This window comes from Oreochromis niloticus, linkage group LG2 (assembly GCF_001858045.2).
Source record: "Oreochromis niloticus isolate F11D_XX linkage group LG2, O_niloticus_UMD_NMBU, whole genome shotgun sequence".
Lineage (NCBI taxonomy): Eukaryota > Metazoa > Chordata > Actinopteri > Cichliformes > Cichlidae > Oreochromis > Oreochromis niloticus.
Genome location: NC_031966.2, coordinates 36169973 through 36184996, shown reverse-complemented (window position 1 = coordinate 36184996; position 15024 = coordinate 36169973). Strand labels below are relative to the sequence as shown.

Genomic DNA, 15024 nt, shown 5'->3' with positions numbered 1-15024 from the left:
CGGTTAAAGAAGACCTCGGGGTTTCCCCGGCTGAACTTGTCCTCGGTCAGCCCCTCCGGGTCCCCGGGGAATTCTTGCCCGAGAGCCCACCCCCGTGCTTCGCTCCCTCTGTGCTGTCTCTCCGTCCCCCGAGAGACTCGTTTTCTCTTCCTGGCCCAGTGCACCATTGTCTGCCCGACACCTTTGTTCCGAGGTCGTTGGACTCTTCGCAGTTTGTTTTCGTCAGGCATGACGCTCATAGGCCTCCGCTGCGTCCACTGTATGACGGCCCCTTTAGGGTTATTCAACCGGGCCGGAAGCATTTCCTTTTGGACTTTGGGGGTCGTCAGGAGACTGTTTCTATTGACAGACTTAAGCCGGCACATGTGCTGCAGGATGATCGGTTGGTGCCGGCTCAGGCCCCCCGCCGTGGCCGCCCGCCTTCCACTGGACTGGACAACTCTGCTTCTTCCTCTGGGAGCACCCCCCACCTGGCAGGGCCCGAGCTATCTTCAGCTTCTCCTGGCCGCCCATGCCAGCCTGGTCCTCAGGCTCGTTTCCCCTCAGCCAGCTCTCCACCTCCCCGGTTCAGCCGTTCTGGACGTTTGATTAAAGCAAGGGTTCTGGACTAGGGGATGACCCTACTGGGTGTTCGGGGGGGCATGTGTGGTGGACCACTGGAGGGCTCCACTCACACCCAGTTCTCAGGAAGTGTTGTTGCTATGTTTTGGAGGGAAAAGTGTTCAGTTGTGTTGTGATGAGGAATAAACGAGGAGTGTTAATTGAGAGCTCTCGTGTCGTCTGTGTTTACCTCCACAGTTTCATGCATCAGTTAAAACACTCGACTCCAGGTACGCGACGCCCAGCTGGAAACACTTCCTGCAAGTCGAGCTGCCCGACATTCACAGAATTTACAGAAAATGTTACATTTTTGTGATTTATATCGTTATCGGACGATAGATGTCTTAATATCGGGATATGAGATTTTGGTCATATCGCACAGCCCTACCTCCATGCATGGTCAGGAGCTTCCTTGTCTTGATGTCAGTGGATTCTATCTCCTAGCTTATTATCCAAGCAGGGTACCTGATCACGGGCAGGGCGTAGGTGTTGATAGCCCAGATCTTGTTCTTACCGTTCAGCTGACTCCTCAGGACTTGCCTGACCCTCTGCAGGTACTTGGTGGTTGCAGCTTTCCTAGCGACCTCTTCATGGTTCCCATTCGCCTGCAGGATGCCCAGGTACTTGTAGCTGTCCTCTATGTCTGTAATGTTGCCTTCTGGTAGTTCAATCCCCTCAGTTCTGACTACCTTCCCTCTCTTTGTTACCATCCGACTACACTTCTCCAGTCCGAATGACATTCCGATGTCATTGCTGTATATCCTGGTAGTGTGTATCAGTGAATCGATGTCTCGTTCACTCTTGGCATACAGCTTGATGTCATCCATGTACAGGAGGTGGCTGACAACCGCTCCATTGCGTAGTCGGTATCCGTAGCCAGTCTCGTCAATGATCTCACTGAGGGGGTTCAGGCCTATGCAGAACAGCAGTGGGGACAGAGCATCTCCTTGGTAGATCCCGCACTTGATGCTGACTTGTGCTATGGGCTAGAAGTTGGCCTCTAGTGTCCTGTTGATCTTGTAAAGGTCTAGGCATTCCAGGATCCAGGTGTGGGGTATTGAGTCATAGGCCTTCTTGTAATCAACCCAGGCAGTGCACAGGTTGGTCAGCCTGGTCTTGCAGTCTCGGCTGAGTGCTCGGTCTACCAGTAGCTGGTGTTTTGCGCCTCTGGTATTCTTGCCCATCCCTCTCTGTGGCCCACTCATGTATTGAGCCATATGCCTGTTCATCTTAGCCGCTATGATGCCTGACAGGAGCTTCCACGTGGTGCTAAGGGAAGGTTATTGGTCGGTAGTTGGAGGGGACCAGTCCCTTCTGGGGGTCCTTGAGGATCAGGACTGTCTGGCCTTCGGTTAGCCATTCTGGGTGTCTCTCGCCAACTGGTTCATTTATGCTGCCAGATGCTCATGGATTGCAGTCAGCTTCTTTAGCCAGTAGGCGTGAACCATGTCGGGCCCTGGTGCTGTCCAACTCTTCACATTGGAGACCCTTTCTTGGATATCTGCCACTGTGATGGTTACTGGACCCTGTTCAGGGAGGTTGCTGTGGTCTGCCCTCAGATCCACTAGCCACTGAGCATTGCCGTTATGGGTTGCATCCTTCTCCCATATGCTCTTCCAGTATTGTTCCGTCTCCAGCCTTGGTGGTGCTGTTCTCAGTCGACGACATAGCCAGTTCACCCCCAGCTGCTGAAGATGATCCAGAGCTTCCCCGTCCCACAAAGAAAAAGAAAAGTTTAGGTAGCTACGTCAAAAAGGCACCAATCCACCACCCACTCCCAACCCAGCAGAGCATCCATTGAACTGGAGCTCTCCATGTATCGACACCTGGGTCTGACTCAGAGACTGACCCGCTGGAATGGTGGGAGCAGCATGAGACAAACTTTCCATTGGTGGCCAGGCTGGCCAAAAAGTACTTGTGCATTCCTGCTACTAGTTCTTGCTTTCAGTGCGAGTGGGAACATCATCACATGTAAGAGGTCAAGTCTTAAGCCAAACACAGTTGACCAACTAGTCTTCCTTGCACTCTATAAATTCGACAGTAACATATCTACTTCTGCAAAGTAGCCATTTTCTGTTTGCACTTTTATTTATGGTTAATGTCTTAAACAGAGTTGTGTTTAATTTTTTCACTTTATATTGGTTTGCAAACTTTGCGCTATAAGGTTACAGATTTCAGAAAGCTGAGAAATAATTTGTGTTTATTTTTTATAGCTGAACTTTTGTGCAAATCAGGGTTTTATTCTCAGAAACTTGAAACTGTTGTGCACTTTAAAAAGTTTATTTTGACAATTCATTTTAAATGTATGATTTTGAAAAAAACAGAAGTGAAGGCCACAGCTGTTTTCATTTGATACATTTATATTAAAATGTATGTTTCTCAATTGTGACAGTACTGTTAAATGTCTCTTCAAAATAAAGTTGGAGAAAAATGAGCAATGAAATTTGTCTAACTTTTCAGAGAATAACTGGAAACATGTCGTGATATATATCGTTAGCGTGATATAAAATAATTCATATCGTGATAAATATTTTTTCCATATTGGCCAGCACTAACAATATCACTATCATCACACGTATGCGTCTGACGCTGTGATTTTGTTTGTGACTGTTGCGAGTCGCGCTGAACCGAGTAAGTGGAAAAAAGGGTGTTTTTCAGGTGTTTTTCCTGATATCGATATTTTTGACACTGGTTAGCCAACAGTTTACATTACAAAGCTGCAGAAAAACTAGCTAATCACTAGCAACTGCCACAACTAGCTAAACGTAAGCTAAAGTGGCAGTTTTTCGTTGTTGACGCTGTCACCGGTACGAGATTTCGAAATGGCACCACTTACCTCAACATCCAGTTGTGAAAGCTGCGTCAACCTGAGCCAAAAAGTGATCGAGCTGGAGCAAAGAATATCCACGCTATACCAAATCCAGGGGGCAGAACGCGATCTTGACACGATCTTCCTTGGCAAAGCTCAAACCACCGCTACTAGCGCTGAGCTAGCCGACACAGTGCACCACTCAGCTGTTGTGTCCCAAGATCCCGCCAACAGTGAACCCAGGCTCCAAACTTGTGTCGCTGGTGTTTCTGCCACGGACGAGAACTACTGGTTTCAACTAGGGGCCAGACCCAAGGCTCTGGTCAGCTCCACTCCACTCCAACCAGCGCCATGGACCATGGTTGGGACGCGCGGTGGCTGCAGAGGGGCCAGGAGGATCCGTCTCTCGCACCCTCACCCCTCCGGTGCGGTAGTGCTGAAGAATAAATTCAGTATCCTGGATCCTGTGGACTTTCCTCCTCTGGCCGCTAGCCCTCGCCACCCCGCTGTGTCGCTGAAATCTGCACCATCTCCACCACTACGTCCCTGGAGCCGTGGCGGGCAGCCCGGCGCTGTGGCGCAAACTCGCCGTGGAGAACTGTTCTTCACCCCGGCTCCTCGGAGAAGAAGACCCACGGCGCAGCTACCTGGGAGTCACGCACGCGGTCCGGCTGGTGCATCTCCATCTGAACACCCCCGGTGCCGTGGCGCAGGCGTCTCAGATGGCCAGCAGTCCCCGGTGGCATCTCCTCTCTCCACGCTGGTCCTCGGAGATTCCATCGTCAGGAACGTGCGGATGAGGGGGGCGCTCACGCTGTCGTTCCCGGGAGCCACCGTTGTTGACATAGTGGACAGAATTCCCAACATCCTGGCGTCCCACCCACAGGCCAACCGGCTCATCATCCACATCGGCACCAATGACATCCCCAAACAGCAATCTGAGCTGCTGAAGCTGGACTTCCTCCAACTCTTCAGCCTCCTTGGTCAGTTGCAGGTGAGTGCTTTTATCTCCGGCCCCACCCCCACCTGCGGCAGAGGGATAGGCCGTTTCAGCCGGCTGCTCAGCCTTAACACCTGGCTCTCCTCCGCCTGTGTCTCCCATGGCGTGGGTTTTATTAACAATTTTGATGCCTTCTGGGAGAGGAGACATCTTTTTGGGGCAGACGGACTCCACCTCAACGCCTGGGGACGCCGTTTGCTGTCCGCCAATTTGGTATTTGGCGTACAGCACTCCCGCACACGGCCCTGTCATTACCCCAAACCGACACTACCCGCTGATCTGTCCTCCACTGACTGATGTCCCCCTGGTCCCAGCTCCTATATTTGTTCCACTTTTAACAGTAATACACAAAACCCTGGACTCGGACCTCTCTCTCCCACAGTCAACACAATACCCGTCATAATCACAAACAGAGAGCAACACAATTATCATAAATCCAGTAACTCCAAAAACATTAATAACCTCCGGCCTCTTCAAAAATTTCAGACTTCATTGAACTCTACTGTCAAAAATCCACCAGTCTCAATTAGTATGGCACTTTTAAATGTCCGCTCTCTGTTGAATAAGTCTTTTATTATTAATGATTTAATTTTAGATAATAAACTTGATTGTTTATTTTTAACTGAAACATGGCTGGGTTCGGATGCACCAGTTGTTCTCACTGAGGCCTCCCCACCAAATTTTAATTTCTCTTTTTCCTTTAGAAGTGGTAAGAGAGGTGGTGGGACTGCATCTTTAACCAACAACACACTCACCACCAAACAAATTTTATTTGATCATTTTACCACTTTCGAATTCCACGCTATTGTTTTTAGCAGCCCTCCAGTTTTATCTGTCACAATTTATAGACCACCTAAAGACAGTGCTGCTTTTATCAAGGAATTCTCAGAATTTTTAACAAACATACATTCAAAATATAACATGATAATTCTAACCGGTGATTTTAACCTGCACATAGATAATCCTTCTGACCCTGCATCAAAAGAATTCTTAAACATTCTTCACTGTATGGATTTTACCCAGCACGTCACGCAGCCGACTCACAACAGAGGACACACTCTGGACCTGGTCATCACCCATGGGCTGTCCACCAGTGTGTCCTCTGTTGTTGACTTAGCTGTCTCTGACCACTACTGTGTGTTTTTTAACATCACCGGTTTTATTCAGAGGGAGACCTCGGTGCGAACTGTGAGGAGGCGCTATCTAACCTCTGAAGTGGCTGCAAATTTTACCAGGGTTTTAGACCAATGCCCCCCTGTGATTCTACCTGCACCCTGTGATTTTATTTTTAATCATTTTAACCTCAAACTGAAGAAAAGCCTTGACTCCGTTGCTCCACTCACCACCAAAAAGATTAACGTAAAACGTGTATCACCCTGGAGAAACGAAGAAGTCAAAAAATTCAAAAGAAATTGCAGGGCAGCAGAAAGGAGATGGAGGAAAAATAAAAATGAAATCAACTATCAAATACTTTGCGAGCAACTTAAAATTTACAATAATACACTAAGGAATTCAAGAAACTCATACTTCGCCAAAATAATCAGTAATAACAAAAATAATCCGAAGGTCCTCTTCTCCACCATAGATCATTTATTTAACCCTGATTTTAACAGCACGGTGGCACGGTGGTTAGCACTGTTGCCGCACAGCAAGAAGGTCCTGAGTTCAATTCCACCATCAGGCCGGGGTCTTTCTGTGTGGAGTTTGCATGTTCTCCCCGTGTTTGCGTGGGTTCCCTCCGGGTACTCCGGCTTCCTCCCACCGTCCAAAGACATGCAGTTTGAGGGGATAGGTTAATTGGATAATCCAAATTGCCACTAGGTGTGAATGTGTGAGTGAATGTGAGCGCGAATGGTTGTCTGTCCCTGTGTGTTAGCCCTGTGACAGACTGGCGACCTGTCCAGGGTGTACCCCGCCTCTCGCCCTATGACAGCTGGGATAGGCTCCAGCGCCCCCCCGCGACCCTGAAAAGGATAAGCGGAAGTGGATGGATGGATGATTTTAACAGCTCCCAAAGAACTCCCACAGACTCACTCTGTGAGCAGTTTGCAGACCACTTCAGGGGAAAAATCAACACCATCAGATGTGATATTTTATCTTCTTATGATATGATTTTAAACACATCTGAGGGCTCGACTGTACCTGAGGAGACACTGGACAGCTTTGTCCTGGTTAATGCTGAGAACCTTAGGAAAGTTTTCTCCACAGTGAGACCCACCACATGTCTTTTAGATCCAATCCCCTCTTCACTTTTTAAAACACTTTATGGATTTTTTGAAGCTGAGCTTTTATACATGATGAATTGCTCTCTTCAGTCGGGTGTCTTCCCTGCTGCCTTTAAAACGGCGGTGGTGAGGCTCCTTCTGAAGAAGAGCAATTTGGATTGTAATGATTTTAATAACTACAGACCTGTATCCAACTGACCATTTTTAAATAAAATTTTAGAAAAACTTGTTTTTACTCAGATTAATGATTTTCTGAATGATAAACAGATCCTAGAAATATTTCAGTCTGGATTTAGGGTGAACCACAGCACAGAGACCGCTCTCCTAAAGGTTTTAAATAATATTAGATGTAACTGGGACTCCCAAAAGCTCTCAGTCCTGGTGCTACTGGATCTAAGCGCAGCCTTTGATACAGTAGACCACACTATTCTACTAAACAGACTGAAACACATGGTGGGCCTCTCTGGTGCTCTACACAACTGGTTCACTTCCTATCTCTCAGACAGAACTTTTATGGTGAGTATGGATACATGCTCCTCTAAGATCCATAAAATGACATGTGGTGTGCCTCAAGGGTCGGTTTTAGGCCCTGTACTTTTTAATTTGTATATGCTCCCTCTTGGCGGTGTCATCAGGAGGCATGGAGTGAACTTCCACAGTTACGCTGATGACACTCAGCTGTACATCTCCGTGTCTCCTGATGACACCAGACCAATGGATGCCCTTTTTAACTGTATTCTAGATATAAAATCTTGGATGGCAGAAAACTTTTTACAGCTTAACCAGGACAAAACTGAAGTTTTAATCATCGGTCCTGAGGCTCAGAGAGAGAAACTCTTGTCTAAATTACAGGCATTTTCACTATGCCCTTCACTACAAGTGAAAAACTTGGGTGTTATTTTTGACTCTGAGCTTGGTTTTATCCCACATATTAAACATGTAACCAAAATTGGATTTTATCATCTAAAATATATAGCCAGAGTCCGCCCTATTCTCTCTCGGGCCAACACGGAGATGCTGATGCATGCTTTTATTACCAGTCGCATTGATTACTGTAATGCCCTGCTCTCTGGTCTCCCCAAAAAGAATATTTCACCTTTGCAACTTTTGCAAAACTCTGCAGCTCGTGTGCTGACGAAGACCAGAGGGCGGGCCCACATTACACCGGTTTTACAATCGCTGCATTGGCTCCCCGTGTGTTTCAGGATCGATTTTAAAGTTCTTTTATTGGTTTTTAAATGTCTTAATGGTCTTGGGCCTTCTTATCTTTCAGATCTGCTTTTACCATACGAACCCTCGCGGACCCTGAGGTCCTCTGGTACTGGCCTTTTGATTGTCCCTAAAGTCAGGACACATACTCACGGAGAGGCAGCTTTTCAGTGGTATGGTCCTCGACTGTGGAACAGCCTGCCGGAGGAGCTCAGGGCCGCAGAGAACGTACATGTTTTTAAAAACAGGCTCAAGACCCACCTTTTTAATTTAGCTTTTAACTAACGCTTATTTATTTAATGCTTATTTATTCTATCCTGTTATTCTATTTATATTATTCATTTAGTTTTACCTAATACCTATTGATTGTATTCTTATTCATTTTTTATCTTCTTACTCTGTTTATACTTATATTTATATTATATCCCACTCTTATTTATTTTATCTTTTTATCCTGCTTTTAACCATGTAAAGCACTTTGTGCTACAGTTTGTATGAAAAGTGCTTTATAAATAAAGATTGATTGATTGATTGATCATCACCATCAACACACCATCACTGTCGTCATAATCACCATCATCATCTACACCATTACAATCATCATCACCACCACCATCATCCTCATCGCCACTATTATCACCATCAACACACCATCACTGTCGTCATAATCACCATCATCATCTACACCATTGCAATCATCATCACCACCACCATCATCCTCATCGCCACTATTATCACCATCAACACACCATCATTGTCATCATTATCTCCATCATAACCAGCCTCATCACATCACAAACACCAGCATCATCCCCATCAACCTCGAATTTTGTTGTATTTCATGGTTTTATTCGGACGACTGGTAAAAAGGTTTACAACAAAAAGAGAAAATCAGAGAATCTGACGTTGTGTGTTTACCTTCGTTATCCGTCCTGAACACAAAGATCCGGTGACTTGTCACAATTTCAAATTTATTGTCTTTGGCTGGACGGGCCATCTGGATGGCAGCCAATGGGATGACTCCTTTTGGGTAGGCGTCCTGAAACAGAGAACAGGTGAGAGGAGATGAGTCCAAACTGTGAGGTCAGCAGGGCGACAAGCTCCGGTTATAGCTGTGTTTCCTTTTTTTTTTTGTCTTTCCGCTGCTGGGATCAATAAAGCTCTGAAATGTTCAGCAGCTTAATGAGAGGATGCTAACGAGGGCCCACCCTCCTGAACCTGTCGGGGTGACCGTTACGCTTGCGTTAGGAACACGAAGCCTGACAGGCTGAACACAGGGCGCAGAGTGACTCACGCCTCTGACCTGCAGGGTGAGAAATTCTGAGCTCATCCCATGAGGACGGCAGCGACATCATAAAGATCTGAGTACCTTCTCACTGCCGAAGTACATCAAGTTTTTGCCATCAAACTTCACGAAGCGTTTCTGGAAAACATAGTTCCTGAAAAACACAAACACACACCAGGGTCATATGACCACTTACACAAGAGAGGAGACACATTTAGGTTTCATCCAATTCCACCGACACAGGAGTCTGAGTGACCTTCAGTAAGGGAGGGAAGGAAGGAAGCAAAGGAGAAAGAAGGAAACACACCGAGTGTAAGAAGAGGAGGAAAGGACAGTGACGAAGCAGAGGCATGTCCTCAGGAGGAAGGAGACACAGGGAGGAGCAGACAGAAGGACACACAGCAGAATGGGCAGAGATGACCTCCGACCCCTGCCAACCACAAAGACAGAGAGAACAGGGTCAGACTTAGAGTCTCCTCCCAACATCCAGGCCCGATCAGCTGTGTGAAACAAACGCACCCCTGCGGAGACAGCTTGTCCAGCCAGCCGCTGATGATGGGCGGGGCTCTCTCGGTCAGGGAGGCGTAGCTGGCGTAGGGGGAGATGGTAAGGTCCTCATCAGCCTCGGAGGTGAGGGCGTGGTGGGGCAGCGAGAGGCAGCGGAGGGAGGGTGAAGCTTCTCCCACAGTGCTGTAACCTGGCGAGTCCCCGGGGTGAAATGGCTGCGAGAAACGCTTTGTCCACGAGAACCTGTGACCCCTGAAGACACAAAAAACTTTATCAACACACGCACACAATCAGACAGCGTGGGCATGACATCATCACGTCCATTAAAGTAATTCGTGCAAATGTTTCTGCATTTTTAAATTGGCTCCATGAAACGTCTGGTTTCATGAGGATGAGGAGCCGTCTTACCCATGATCCTGTGCGTGCTTCTCCTCTTTCCTCGCCTCCCTTCCTTCATGTCTGCTTCTCTCGCTCTGCACATAAATGATCAAAGCAGCACATTTTATTAGACCTGTGAGAGTCAGAGGAGCGTCTCTGCCAGTGAGGGGGAGGAGCGGTGGCGGTCTGACCTCAGTAGCATGAGGATGTCTCCGGGTCTGAAAAACGGTCTCACAGTACGGGCTGATCTCGTCCTCGGGGTCGTCTGTGGAGGCTGCCAAACAGAAATGACCGGAGTTAGGATTCACCTGCGCCCTGGCCCAGTCCGTTCTGATTATTTTAACTTTAATGTTATCACAATCTGTGACCAGCATGACAAAGCCGTAATGATTTGGGAAAATAAATCTGTGGGACATTTCTCTCAGCCTTCAGACAATAATTGTCATCGCTACGGTGCCAGAGAGGCAAAAAAAATTCACCTGACCTCTCAGGCAATGTTCCCTCTAATTTTTCATGCGTCTGAGCGAACACACAAACTCCCTAAACAATCCCTTGGACCACTGTGAGTGACAGTGTGCACTGTGGTCCCGCCAACATCGAATCCATCCAAGTTACATGCTTTATTAAAATAATCAAATTACAGCATTTACATTTATGTTAGACTACTTTTAATTAACTGCTTTAGCCCACTTACAATGAAAATAAAAAAAAAATCTTGTTCATGACCTGTGTAGTATGTTAACACTATTGGAAGTAAAAATAACTTGAACTCCAATTTTGAAAACACAACTTTTTATTTTATATAAAGCTCTCTCACATCTCAAAACACCGCCGTCACTCCTAAAACTTCCCCCTTCCTAAACAACTAGATGCCACGTTGCCATATCATTTTTTGATTGGTCAACATGATACATTTTTCGACCAATAGGAAAGGGTGGGGGGTTTTTTGGTTTTGTTTTTGCTCACATGTGGAGAGTCCTTTTGAGCGTTTTCCTTATAAAACGCCGTTTTTACCGTTTCTTCCCGCAGTAAATATAAACAACGACAGTATTCAGGAAGAAAACCAAACATTGCATATTTTTTTATCATAACTCTGGTTTTACGTGGCCGATCAACACAATTTAAAAACTGGTAGAAAGTCCAAATGTTTTCCATCAGTTGTTCCGTCTGTCCTGCTCACATCTCCAATGGTTGTACACGTTGTCATTAACGTGGCTTCACTCCACATCAGCCACGCCGCTTTGCTAGCTAAACACCGGTGTCGGCACATAAGGACGCTGTCATAGCCTGTCAGCGACGTTGATTGGCTGTGTATATATGAATGTGAATCGCATTATTGGCTGGAGCAGCCAGTCACCGGTCACTTACTGACTCACACTGCAGATTTTCTTTGCGCGGACACCATGACAGCAGTGCACGATTGCGCACACGTGCAGCTTAGAGGGAACATTGCTCTCAGGTGTGGGCGCACAGTCTTGGGGACTAGGAGTCTCACACAGCAGTGACAAAATTGTTGTTTTATGTTTCAATCAGACTGAGAGGAAATGAGTAATGAGGACTTCCTGTAGGCGGAGCTTACAGACAAGGCTCGACCTGCCTGGGTTTTAGGCTGTTCTGTGCGACTCAGAGCTCTGAACTCACCTCTGGCTGATCCTGAAGAGTTGTTACTTAAAGTGCTGCCACTGAAACAAACACAGTGAAAGTGATGAATAAAAACTGATTTTTAACAAACATATCATGGATCCTGGGGTACGCTCGAACACGCCAAAAGATCCTCCCAACTCCTTTTCCTAACCCCTCCTCCTTGACCTCGATACAGGTGAAGGAAAGGTGTACTTGTGCAGGAGAGCAAGGCCGACCATCATGCTTTAATGCAAAAACATCCAGATGATCGCTTTTAGGAATGATCAGATGGTCTGTAGCTATGAATTGTGGGATGCTTTCATGAAGGATGCGTCTCCTCCGCTAAAGGAGGTGCAGACTTCAGACCACTCGGACCGAGTCGCAAACCTTCCTAAACTAAACTGAGTATTGGAACGTACCCCGGTCCAAATACTGGTGCATCACGGTGACTAACCTGTTCCTCTCGCAGTTCCTCTCAGGTGTCTGTCTGGGCGGAGTGGGAGGAGCCGACTGCTGGCTGCAGTAATTCCGCTTCCCTCCGGGGGCAGCAGAGCTGTGTAACGTGCCCCAATATATCTCATTGGACACCATCTCTAGGCCTCCTCCTCCTCGGGGAGAACCGGAGGGGGAGGATCCAGAGAGCATGCTGTTGTCATGACTACCTGGGCAGGAAGTGAAGGCCGGCGCCTGCAAATGCTCTGTGGGAACAGGAGAACAAGAAGAAGTGCGAGGAGTCCCCTGCATCGAGGCAGGGGGACGATGCGGTTCAGCCTCTGGGGAACCGGCGGTAACCCCCAGTGTCTGACAGAGACCTGCTGCGGCCGTGCCCGGTCCTCTCCCCCTGGCTCGACCTACAGCTTGGTGACGGCGCCTTGTCACTGAGGTCAGAGGTCAAAGCGCTGTCTGCTGTGGGCATGTCTGCTGATCTCAGACTTTCCAGCACAGTGAGGCAGATGGACTCCTGGGAAAGCCTCCTGGGTAGGGGTAGAGCAGGGTCGGGTGTTGGGGTGAACTGAATGGGCGCGGTCCTGCGGCGATTGAAGACGGTTCTCGGTTTGGGGACCGGCTTCACTGTTGGCCTGCCGCCATCGGAGTTTGCCAGCATGGCGGCGAGGTCGGGAGCAGAGCTGTTCCCGATCACCTCCTGACGGGGCGACTCGGTGCCACCGCGCTTCGAAGAACAAACTGACTGACAGCGGTCACGAGGGAGATCTGCGTTCCGATTGGCTCTTTGGCCTTCTGTCCTCTTGATGTAACTGACCAATCGTAGGATTCTCTTCCTGTGTCCTGTGGCAGTTATGCCCAGACTGACCAATGCATCGCTGTCGAGGTGTGTGAAGTCTCTAGCCAATAGGAGACCGGCTCGATGGAAGGTGTCCAGGTACCTGCAGGAAGACAGAAGCCTGAAGTAATTCTGATTGGCTGGACTGGAGCTGTCCTGTGATTGGTTGTCAGTTTCTGTGATAATGTGTTAAAAATCACATTTGTTGACATGGACAGAAGTTCATTTTTAACTGTTACACGTGCAGTCAGTTCTGTAGGCAGCTGAGCCCACTCAGTCACACTGAGGACGACATGCTTTCATCTGTCTGCATTTCTAAAGTAGAAAACCTGACTGCAGTCAGCCTGAGGCTGTTCGCAGACAGGTTGTCTCCTGTGTGATCGCAGAATGGTGAGTGTGCAGCAGCAACAAGCTGCGAGCTAACCATGCATGACAATCACAGACAAGCTCACACTGTTTTTGTAGCTGTGAGGAGGATGCTGCCCTGATTTTCCTCGTGTGGCCGAGCCGTCGGCTCGCTCCGAGTTTGGAGGTAGCTTTGGCGAGCTCAGTACGTCTACATTATCTCCGGACTGCGGTGCAGATAACGAGCCCTCCAGTATTAATTTCCATCCATCCATTTTCTTCCGCTAATCCTTTTCAGGGTCGCGGGGGGCTAGAGCCTATCCCAGCTGTCTTAGTGCCAGAGGCAGGGTACACCGTGAACAGGTCACCAGTCTGTCGCAGGGCTGACACATAGGCACAGACCACCATTTGCACCTGTGGGCAATTTAGAGTTTCCAATGATCCTAACCCCACTAACTGCATGTCTTTGGACTTTGGGAGGAAGCCAGAGTAGCCAGAGAGAACCCACGCAAACACGGGGAGAACATGCAAACTCCACACAGAGAGGCCCCGACGGTATTTTAACTTATTTAATAGAATATCAATATTTGGAGTCCCTGTATTGATACAATATTGGCACACAACCTATCCGATTATTGTGCCATATTGGTTTTCCCAGCCCTGTTTCATGCTGCGCTCCTCAATCCTGACCTCTCCAGATGAATCACAGAAAGCAGCGTCTCAACCGGCGTGCTTCCATCAAGGGAGCCCATGATGACCAACACAGAGTCCGGACTGGGCTTCATCTCCTCCACCAGCAGGAAACACCTGGGCCATCGCTGACCTACAGCAGGGGCGGGTGGCGGTCGTCCATCTGGTGGAGAAAGAGGTGAAAGATTGATCTGCTTTAGATATCATCAGAAACTGGTTTAAGTTCTGCTGCTTCACTAACCCCACACTGAAACCAGAAAACCCGGAAACACTGGATCACACACACACAACAGGAGCCAACCTCTGTAACCATTCATTCCTCCAGCAGGGGGCGTTAAACGTCTCTTTAAACCGGGTCCTCTAATTAAAGATCAATTAACAAACTGCCTCCACACACAGTGTAGATGGCACCACTGTCACCTTTGACCTCTGGAGCTCATAAGCCCCTCTTTCTGAGAACTAAAACCACAGAAGAAGAAGAAAGTATGATGTCAGCAGGCAGACACAGCTGCACAATTGTCTCTCTGCGTCTGCAGCAGGCTGACCTTTGACCTCTGCACAGCAGCAGAGAATCAGACAGAGGGTCACTGTGGGGATAAAGGCCGAGGGTGTCATGTGACCAGGATGGAGTCAGAAATATCAGTTTCAGCTGAAGTTTATCCACCAGCTGAGGTTCCTGCCATGAAACCCTGACGCCCCTGCTCCTGCAAGGAAAAACTCAGGGACCAAACGTCTGTGGGCCCAGAACAGACCCACATCTGGATCATCTGCTGGGTCAACAGCTGGAAGGTCGAGCAGGAAGACACAGCCAATGAGACAAGGAGAATTCTCCAGCTCAGAGCAGCACGCCTCGCTTTAGCCGCTCCCTGCATCCTGTCAGTGTGTGTGTGTTTGTCTGTGTCTGTGAGTGTCTGAGTGTGTGTGAGTGTGTGTGTGTGTGTGTCTGAGTGTCTGTGAGTGTCTGAGTGTGTGTGAGTGTGTCTGTGTGTGAGTGTGTGTGTATGAGGTTAAAGTGTCTGGAATGTGTAATATTTTAACAGACACCTCTCTGTGATGTGTTCAGGAAATGTC

The 15024-nt window shown here is 48.0% G+C and overlaps 1 protein-coding gene across 2 annotated transcripts in view; it reads right to left on the bottom strand.

Moving 5' to 3' along the window:
- The window catches only part of arap3 (ArfGAP with RhoGAP domain, ankyrin repeat and PH domain 3), a 58436-nt gene that overhangs the window by 30110 nt on the left and 13302 nt on the right, over positions 1 to 15024 (bottom strand). The window contains exons 2-10 of one of the 2 annotated variants that reach the window (XM_005463800.4): positions 13954 to 14116; positions 12091 to 13021; positions 11655 to 11695; positions 10205 to 10287; positions 10044 to 10108; positions 9648 to 9887; positions 9436 to 9558; positions 9213 to 9282; positions 8762 to 8882 (exon numbers count right to left, since the gene is read on the bottom strand). In XM_005463800.4, coding sequence (XP_005463857.2) covers positions 8762 to 8882; positions 9213 to 9282; positions 9436 to 9558; positions 9648 to 9887; positions 10044 to 10108; positions 10205 to 10287; positions 11655 to 11695; positions 12091 to 12380 — 1033 coding nt within the window. In that variant the 5' untranslated portion in view covers positions 12381 to 13021; positions 13954 to 14116. The remainder of the gene's footprint in view (positions 1 to 8761; positions 8883 to 9212; positions 9283 to 9435; positions 9559 to 9647; positions 9888 to 10043; positions 10109 to 10204; positions 10288 to 11654; positions 11696 to 12090; positions 13022 to 13953; positions 14117 to 15024) is intronic. The other variant, XM_005463801.4, reaches the window with a different exon arrangement.